Source organism: Echeneis naucrates, chromosome 15 (assembly GCF_900963305.1).
Source record: "Echeneis naucrates chromosome 15, fEcheNa1.1, whole genome shotgun sequence".
Lineage (NCBI taxonomy): Eukaryota > Metazoa > Chordata > Actinopteri > Carangiformes > Echeneidae > Echeneis > Echeneis naucrates.
In genome coordinates this window covers 17,408,110-17,418,424 of record NC_042525.1, presented here as the reverse complement: position 1 = coordinate 17,418,424, position 10,315 = coordinate 17,408,110, and the positions used below count along the sequence as shown (strand labels likewise).

The 10,315-nt window shown below is 41.0% G+C and overlaps 1 protein-coding gene across 2 annotated transcripts; it reads right to left on the bottom strand.

Annotated features, from left to right (window-relative positions):
• Positions 1–310: 310 nt before the first annotated feature.
• On the bottom strand, positions 311–7,794 carry napba (N-ethylmaleimide-sensitive factor attachment protein, beta a). 2 transcript variants are annotated; one of them, XM_029521235.1, is made up of 10 exons: positions 7,697–7,794; positions 5,545–5,624; positions 4,939–5,055; positions 2,964–3,010; positions 2,788–2,865; positions 2,627–2,682; positions 1,928–2,012; positions 1,517–1,621; positions 1,242–1,310; positions 311–463 (listed from the first exon to the last, which is right to left on the bottom strand). In XM_029521235.1, exons 1-10 carry the CDS (start codon positions 7,792–7,794, stop codon positions 311–313), a joined length of 888 nt encoding a protein of 295 aa, XP_029377095.1. The 2 variants fall into 2 exon arrangements, with proteins under 2 accessions (XP_029377095.1, XP_029377096.1); XM_029521236.1 differs by lacking the exon at positions 4,939–5,055.
• Positions 7,795–10,315: the final 2,521 nt, after the last annotated feature.

Genomic DNA, 10,315 nt, shown 5'->3' with positions numbered 1-10,315 from the left:
GCAATACTGTCGGACGAGGGACATGGAGTCGTCTAAATATAGTTTAAAGGTGATGCTTAGTGTGTTGGGGGTCACATGCAAACTGATATCTACAACTGTAAACTGCCTCTCTCCCACCCTCCCTCCCACCCATTCTCATAGACCCCCATTTACATCTTTCTTCCTCTCTTTTCCCACCTGAACGTCATCATTTCATACTCATCATTCTCCTTCCCTTCCCTTCCCTTCCCTGATCTTTCATCATTTACCACCCTCTTCACCCACTATTCCCCCCATCTCCCTCCCTTTCCCCTGTTCTTTCCTAATATATCTATTTTAGGTCCCCAGCGTCTCCCTGGATGGTCTTTTTGATGCGGAGCAGCATTGTGGTCAACCACTGGTCCAGGCGAGACACTGAGTCGAACTCCTTGACAGCCTCTGTGAATGCCTCGCTGTTCTGCTCCTCGTGGGCCTCTAACAGTTTCTGTAACAGAATAGTGTAAAAAGGCATATTAATACCACTAAGGAAGAGTGAATATGTGAGTTTAAAGTTCTAACCGGAGGCAAATGACCAAGATAAAGTTGCTGATGTGTGACTGAAAAACATTTTCAAAAGAGTTATAAATACATCAGGCGATTATTATCATACCTAAAACAGTTTTTTTTATGACCAGGGACCACGTTTTTCCAACATCTTTTAGATTACTTATACTTTACTTGTCAAATATTTGTTTGCTGCTTTTATAATCTTATTAAGCTTGAGTTATCTTTCTCTGCATGTGTCATTTATGATATATATATATATATTTTTTTTTTCGTCTGAAGTGTGGTTCATGTAATTTGACACTGGCCTTGTTGTCATTTTACTGAGCAAATTGTGTAGTTCAAGTATAAAAGACATATTTATCATGTGTGTTGTGTCCTTGCAATCTTTCAATGAATATTATATAAAGCATAGCATATTTATAAAACTGTGGCAGATGCAGTCCTTCATATGTTCATGCAAACTCAGATGCAAGGAAGTTGATTGAATTCATCTTTTTGTGAAATGATAACATGTATTTTATTTTTGCAAATCAGAATCATCATATTTGCATGACATACTAATCTGAATTTAATGATGATCTGAATGTTTACCTTTACAAAATATTTGTGAAAACATGTTCAAAGTTGTGCCTAACTGCTCTGCAGAGCTGTACATAAGCACTGCTGGGCTTTTATGACGACCCATTAATGCCTTTGGTATAATAAAAGAAATTTACCTTTAACAGTTTGAGCTCTCTTGAGTCTGAGAAGGCTGGAAACATCTCCTCATACTTCTCAATGGCCAACTATAACCCACAAGTGTACAACAGCTGAATTCCACATGCTCTCTAATATTAACAGTTGATGTAAGGGTACAAGAACACCAATACACAATAAAATATACCAATGAGTATGTGAGTCAGTAAATAAGTATATAAATCATAGTCTTTTAGCATTTGTGTTGAGTAGTATGTATGCGTGTCTGTATTTGTGTGTGTGCATGTTTTGTTACCTTGGCGTTTAGCTCGTCTACTATGAAGTGACACAGTGAGGCCTTGAAGAAATACTCTTTGGCGTTGTATTTCAACAAGGGGTTGTCCATGGTGCTCATAGCAACCTGAAAGACACACAGAGACTGATGACCCTGATTTAAATGTGATGTGTGATGAATTACACATCACAGTTGAATCTTTTTCAACATATATTATGTATGGACATTTCATTGTTCTATTTTGGTGTTGGTGTCCTACCAAACACCAAAACATTGCCAAACACAACGACATCACAAACTAGAAATTCAAAAATGACTGTAAAATAGCATCAACATTGCAGACATAGCAGCTCCAAATAGCTCATTAATACATTTACCAAAGCAACATTTACTTTGGGGCTATCGTTTTGGCTGCGTGGGTTTAGCTGTTACCTGTTCATAGATTTCGATAGCTTTCTGATACTGCTCCAACTGAGCGCTGTAGTGTCCAACCTTCAGAAGACATTTGTTGGCTGAGCTGAATCACGCAAACAAAGACACAAATGGTTCAGGGCTGGTGTGTGTAGTGTGTAGTGTGTAGTCTTTCCATATCTATCCTCACTACTGCAGAAGTTAAGAGAGTATTTGACTGTATGATGCACTGTCATACTGTTACAGAGATTAGTCTGCCAATGTGACTCACTGTAACAATGTCAACAGCACTTTGTACAGTGTCACCCATTGCATTTCATAATAGTACAAAAGGTGAACTTAGCGCAACTCAGCTCCACAGTAGAAGCTAGGGGCTGGACTGTTCAGATCATTTGCCTCGTCATGGCATGTGGCCTAAACACTCTGCTATTGGGTCACTCCAATAGCAGCATGATGGCTTACACTGCCATCACACACACTATGTTGTCAGGTCCTGTAAATAAAATACAATATCTGAAACAAAAGCCTCGGAGAGGACACCTTTCAATAGCTTACTGTAATGAGAGAAGCTGAAACCATCAAACATTTTACCCTTTTCAAGTCAAAATAGTTGGTGATCGTCAATTAAGTAAATAATTATTCAGCTACTTTATGTTTATTAATGTTTGTATTTTTATATATTCGTGTGACTTTATCTGAAAATTCAAACTGCATATTTACCTGTTTGATTCTTCTCCCTTGTAGTAATCTGCTGCCTGCTCATAGTGAGCAATGGCCTGAAAACACATATACATAAGCGTGTAATAATATACATAATCAAAACATATAATGTTAACTACATTTCATAATGAAAAAAACATTTTATTAAAATCTTACTTTACCTTCTCAATGTCAACCAGCTCAGATTCATAAATCTCTGCTATAGTGATATGATGTTTGGCTGCGATGGTAAAACGACCCTGTAGTCCACAAGCAAACACACACAGGGTTGTTAGTCAGAGATAAAAGTGACAGTCAGACACAGCAGGTCGATGTCTGAGGCTGAGGCAGAGCTTACCATGTCGGTGTAGATGTCAATAGCCTGATTTAGACAGTTGATGGCCTCTGGAAACAGACAGATAAGAAGGTAAAGGAGGGATGTTACAATTCCATGGAAATTGGACATAAAAAGCAAAATGAAAGCATTTTCTTTCAGCTTCCTCCCCCCTGTGAGTGCTAAGTTGCTAACTTAAAGCTCATTGTAGCAAAACAGGAGGGCTGTTGAAACATAACCTAGATATCAATTTTCTTAGAGCAGGCAAAAGTCCCATTTTAATCTTCCAGCAGAGCCTCCTGTGGGTCCTGACTCTAACTGAGGAAGGGATTCAGAGGCTTCCCCCTTTTCAGAATTTGAGCCACAGCGGTGTTCAGATTTGAAAGGCATGTCCTGGTTCAATGGCAGAAAAACATGAGCATTTGAGGTCCACTCCTTTGGAGGCAACTGTCCAAAGGAAATCAATACGCTAAGGCTCAGTGGGTCGGGACTTGGCTTAGGAACCGGAGGGTCACCAGTTCACACTCCAGCCCGAACAACGAAATGCGGAGTGTGGACTAGTGGATGGAGAGGCGCCAGTCCACCTACAAGGCATTGCCAAGGTGCTCTTGAGCAAGGCACTGTGTGTGTGTGTGTGAGTGTGTGTGTGTGTGTGTGTGTGTGTGTGTGTGTGTGTGTATATATGTATATATATATATATATATATATATATATATATATATATATATATATATATATATATATATATATATATACAATTGTGTGCGCATTGACTTCAGTGTGTGACAATAAATGATAATATAAAATTCACAATAAAAGATTATTCTTCTTATAAAACCTCCCACAGATGAGAAGGGACGATGGAGCACCAGTCACCATGGAAACAGTCTCAGACTTGAGTTGATTAGCGAAACAATACTTCATGTATATCACAGGGTCAGTATCATGGCATCCTCATCTCCTTACACATTTATTGGGGTTCTTTACCCTGAGTAAAAAAACTGAAAAATAAATTGGTTTGTAAGGCTCATATTGCTTCAATATTACACAAATTAAAGGTGGATTTACAGATAAAGAACAATAACTGAGGAATAGTAAGTGCAAATGCAGGTGAAATGTGTTTTCCAGAGAAAGAAAACTTTTCCTTGGTCCTTTTGTGATAATGATAAAGTAAAATACAATAATGTATACATATATAACATGTATAGCATTGTGTGCATTTTGTAGCTTTAGAGCTTAATAGACAATCAATGAAGCTTATGCACAAAAATAAGTGTTTCAGCAGACACCTCTATTCTTGTTGCAGTGTTTGATAAAATGAAAGTAGTAAAGTAAAAGTAAGTAAGTGGAAAAGCAACAGCAACTTCCATCTCCACTATTTCAAATTCAGCGTGGCACACAGACCAAATTGTGACTCCAAACATCAAACCATCATATTCCTTCAAAACCACATATCTGAACACAAGATAGGACAATACAGATGACTGAGAGGAGGATGAACATAGTAAATAATGCAGGGTGTAATGTTGCAGATTAATGTCAGGAACTGAGAGCTTTGCCACAACAACCTGATGGGTCAGTAAAATGGAGGGAAGACAGAGTAATGGAACCCAAATGGAGCACAGTTCCACTTGTGCCTGCACCCATACAGATACGGCCAGGAACACCTGAAGTGAAATGGTTTAGATTTGTTCAAGCTGGAGGCCTGAGAGCTCTATCTCGCAGAACATACACACAGGATTACTGTTCCAATACCTGATCGACGACAGTTCAGTTCCCTGAACAAAATAAGCACTGGTAATAGACACCTCCATCAGACTGACCTCCAATAAATGAAAAAAGACTTCTGCGATCATTGTTTATTAAATGATACACACATGTACAAAACATTGTGCTGTTTAGTAACAAAAGCTTTTGACAGCCAGGATGCACTGAATGAGATTCAGTCAGCCCTGCTGTTGTGTGTGCGTGCACGCAGAGGACAGCAGTGCTAACTCACCCTGTGGGTCAGCCTTCTTGTAGGCGTTGCCGGCATCAACAAAGCTGGTGGCAGAGTCCAGTTTGTTCTGAAGCTGCATGTGGAGCCGAGCGGCCTGACAGAATGCATTCCCTGCAGCTGCACACACACAAGTAGTTTAATCAGAGTTCAGTTTCTTGTTTCACTAAAACTGCCTTTGACTAAACGGTGACCTATGTGACTGTGATCAGAAATCAGTCTGCCTCTATCACTCTCTCTGTCTCTGACACACACACACACACATCCAGCAAACGAAACATCAAAACAGCTAAATTCTGCTCAGGGAGCGCTATTATTGGCTCAACTGCTCTCAACAGAGCTCACGCTGGTTTCTGCAGCCATGCACTAAACGTACTCAATACACGTCCACTGTAACTGTTTAGTCAAAGCTGGTAATATTGCAGGCTCCGTTGCATTTATAACCTTGTTAAAATGTGGATGGATTAGTGTAGTGTGCATGTAGGTGGGACTGTTTGTGTGGGAGTTTGTTTATGTGTGCAAAAATGTATGTGTCTTTATTTATGAATTTTTTCATAGGATGCATTCTGTATATGTTTGTCGGTGCATGTGTGTGGGTGTGTATGTTACCACTCCAGTTCTTTGCCATCTTAAACATGTTGGCTGCTCTGGCGTACATTTCGCAGGCATCCTCCACCTTATGGTTCCCCCTATGACACACAGAAACACAAGCACACACACAGCAGATCAGACACAATTAATCATTTCCAGTATCCTGCATTTCATGAATTCATGACTTTTTTTTTTTTTTATTGGCTGCTATAAGTCAGATCTGAGGCCGTGGGACTACAGGTTGACATGTTCACACAGTGTTTGCATCATTCCCCTGATGTGAGCCTGCTTGATGGAGAAGAAAAACACGGAAAGCACTGAATCAAGCAGCAAGTGCACAGACAATTGCTCACAATTACGAGCCATTATACCAAATTATTTGAAGAAAAGTGACTTCCTCATTTGGACTTGTTTTCACCTCACGTAAAAAACGTGGCTTCCAATGTCTTGGGGTGAAAAGGGGTGAAAAGCCCTGCTGTGGAAAAACATGCTACAAAGATAATAAAAATCTGTTGTCAGAGAAATGAGAAAAATGTACTCTCCACTGACTGAGGCCTGCAAATCAGAACAACTAGGCAAGTTTTCAACCCAACCCAACCCAACCAATGAATGCAGCATGCACTACGGTATGTGTTGAAGCAAATGGAGCTCATGCCGTGCAGAGACTGGAAGTAACTCAGCGTCCAGCAATTACCTCCGTGTATATATCACACGTCATTATTACAGTATAAATTGCTAACTTTCTACTAATGAAATGTACACCGGCAATTAATGAAATACATTGCGTTGTGCCTAGGATTGTGCATAGTATTGCCTCTTATCCAGTATCAGTCTAGAAGGGACGTTCTTTACTGTGGATTGACTTAAGAACAATAAGAACAACAAAGGAAGGAGTGACAATGGCTTAATTAATGGGGGTTTTTATGAATTAAAAAGGGGTAAATAAAAACGTGCTGAATATATACAAGTGCAGGTCAAAGCATAAACTAAGTGAAACAGGTGAGCTTGGATATGTAAATGGAATGGCATGATATAACTATGATAATTAAGTGGCTGGTGATTCTCACCCCCCCCCCCCCCCCCCCCCCCCTCCCCCTTTCCTGACCTCACAACAACTGGATGGTAAAATCCCACATCTTAAAGCTGCAGCTACAAAGTGAACCCAACTGAATTTAGTTAATATCTTAACTGGGGGCTGAATGTCTTGAAATATGTGGGGAAAACACAATAGTGTGTCTTAGTTTTGTTATGGTATGAGTAAAGGTTTGAGGTTTGAGACCTGCAGTGTGTCAGCATTTCCTGCTGTCACTAACAAGTTGCTCATGTAGAGTGAAAAGGATCAGATGATCAGATGTTATGGATTAAATGCTATTGATGCTGATTAAATAGTTTATGTTGTTTGCATTTATATGTAATGTTAAAATGTATGTTTCCTCGTGGCTCATTGACATTTTTCTGATTAAAATGTCTTTAATGTTCCTTTTGTTTATAGATTGATCTGTCATTACTTCCCTGCTTACTATTTGTCTGTCTGTCGGCCTATCTCATATAAATTTTGATGTAGCGTTTTCATTTTACTTGTAATTATCCCAAACACATGAAAGCCACCAGTCCACTCCCATCCGTTAGAAAACCGACACACACACACACACACACACACACACACACAGCCCCCGCACCACTTCATCACCACCGACTGGTTCTTTGCACACCGTCCTGACTGCGCTGCTCTCACAGCCTGCATGCATCCCTTGCGCGGTCTCACGCTGCATCTCAGCCCGCTCACATCACGCCACATCCCGCAGCGGCAGCAGCAGGAGACGATGGACCACGTTTACATTTTGCTTTTTCTGCAGGCCAAGGCCACAGCAGCTGCCGTGACAGCCCCCCCCCCCCCCCCCCCCCCCACCCTCCCACCAGATCTGAGCTGACGAACGAATAAATCCTTCAGAAGGACGCAATGTCACAGTGAAAGTTACAGGGATGTAGAGAACAGAGCACATTGAAATTAAAAAGATCAGTTATAACACCAATCAATTTCAAGAAGAAAAGCAGAAACACCAGCCAGCTTGTGATGGGCCCTGCGTGCATCAATCTCTCCTTCATACCAGAGAGAGAGAGCGACGTAAACAGAGGCAGAGAGAGGAGAGGAACGAAAGCAGTCTTTTACCCGAACATCCCTCCCAAGAAGGATCCGGACGCTTTGACCTTTTTGTCGGCTTCAGCCATCAGCTGCATGGCCTCCTTCTCTTTGCCGGAGTTGTCCATGGCGAGCTGTGTCTGCCGCTGGAGGAGGGATGGGAGGAAAACAGGCCGATGTTCCGCAGTGGACGGAGAGGAGGGGGATGTCTCCGCTGGTGCTGATGCTGAGAGGCTGCGGCTCTTCTTCTACGGCGAGAGAGAAAGCCCATTCGCGGCGCACTGCCACCATCTGCTGGATAGAATAGGAAAGCCTGCTGACAGCTTTTAGCACAGAAATATCAATACAGATTTGATGAATTGAGTTTTATTTGTGGCGTAGGGAGGATTAAAGGGTTAAGCATCACTTCCAGAAGCATCCACATCGTCCCTTTTCAAATCCCTCAGGATCCCCCACAGGAACTATTTATTCTGCCTGCAGTTTTCAAAGCTGTCAGAAGGTGATGGGATGATTGTAAGTTTCCTGGAGTTCTTTCCCCCGTATGTATCTGAGAAGCCTCAAGTAATTTCAGTAAATTCAACATGGATATAGTCGGTGCACTATTCGTGTCACCAGTCCTGCTCCATCTCTGCCTGTTGGCTGTCATAAGATTCACTTTCAGATATGACCAAAGAGTGGATATGCTGAAAAAGCAAAATAAGCTGAAATAGGCGAGAGGGGTGTCTGTGGGTTCATCACTGAAAACAAACCTCTTTCACATCACAGTGAATTGATTCAGCTATGATGTAAATAAAAATCCTTCAAAATAAATTAGGAAATGAAAGAAATCTGATTCAGATTTTCAGTGTGTTTGGAAAACAGTTGAAAACTTGGAGGAGCCAATGAAGGTTGACATAAAGCTGCACCTGAAAATAGGTTACACAAATTAATAGTGACAATAGCATTAGTAAAACAAAACTCTAGATGTCATGGGCTACCTGAGGGACTCAGGAACAAACACAGGGCATGGTAAGAAAAGGTTTATTTAACAGTGAGGTAGTGATGTGGACAGCTAGGGTGAGTAGGGTCTAGGGCTGAACAGGGCAGGCGGGAGCAGGCAGCCAGTGTCCAGGGCTGAACAGAGCAAGAGTGACTGGGGAGGACTGGGACAGGAACAGAGCAAGCGGACTGTTAGGCAGAGACAGAAAAATAGTTAAGTCAGCATGCTGGTTTGCACACATAATCAAGAATGGAGTTGGACGTAGAGACTGACTGAGCAGAGGCTACAATCTGGCAGAGTGGAAGTGGCAGGGTTGGGTCTTGGGTTGATGGTATGAGTTGCAGCTGGGGGAAGGTTCTGCTCTGTATACCTTACTCCACGGTTGTTCACAAAATCCCACCAACAGCAGCAAAGGTTTTGTGCACAAGCACGAAGGCAGTGTGTTTGACACGCCGTGGTTGACAACAGTAATTACCTATTGCGCTCTTCCCCACAGCTTATGTAGCCTACCGCATCATCTCACAACGCAGTGAGTTCTGAAAAGTTCATCCAGCTGTGATGTTGGACTTTAAAACAAACTGATTACACATATTTAGATCAAATGTTTTAATAGTCTTTCAGTCAGTCTTAAAATAGCATTCAGTAAAATCAGGACACAATGTAATTGGCAAAGAAACCCAAGACAGTAAAGCATGCTCAGTTTAATAGCTAAAGTCTGGTGCGTTCAACATTTTGCTGGAGAACCTCTACGGTTGTGAACATGTTTTAACAGATAATTCAGTGATGCATTTGAAGTGTTAGCAGCTGAGTCTAAATAAATTGCAGTGCAGGCCGTCCTCACTAGGTCGTGTACAAACCATGGCCTGCTCCTACTGTGTGAAAGACAACTACCTAAATGTGAAGAAGGAGGTTCTCTGAGGAAACATCATTGAATGCAGCTTCACTCCTATTTGTTTCACTTTCACTTTCAGGAAAAAACAAAACAGGGAAAAACACATCATTTTGAGGAAGATCACTGTACAAAGAGTCAAATGTGCCAATCATTTTACATTTTTACAAAAAAGTCAACTCATTTCATCAGCAAACTGTTTTTTTTTTTATATAAATTATGCCCCTCTTACTCATTTATAATCAAAATAACAATAAATAATATTTATTAGGATGACATCGCTGATAAAACAACTTCCACATCTAAACAGACAAATCATGCAGTGGCAGCAGGGTCTTTGGCTCCTCCACATCCAACAACTGTCTGACCGGTTGTGAAGCCATTTGAGGGGATGTGGCTGCTACTGGTCAGAAACGAAATTATTTAGAAAAGAAATAAAAAACAAAAAAAACAACAACAAACAAACAAAACAAAACAAATAAATCCTCTCCATTGGCTTAAACATTACGTTAACTGTCATTGTTGTTTTGCACTGTATTATTTTTAATTGCTTAGAAGAATCTGTCCTTGAGACATTTCCCTCAAGGTTCAGACATAAATGAAGTGCATCATGAAACCAGTGCGGAATCAACTCAAGGATCCAGTGGTAGTCTAACACAAATCTTATGAAACACAAAAACAGATCTTCACCGTATCTGTTTCTATACTTCCCTAAATACACTGAGCTCATTCAGATGATCTTCTCTCTCATGTTGTCTTAACATGCTCATAAATGTTCTGA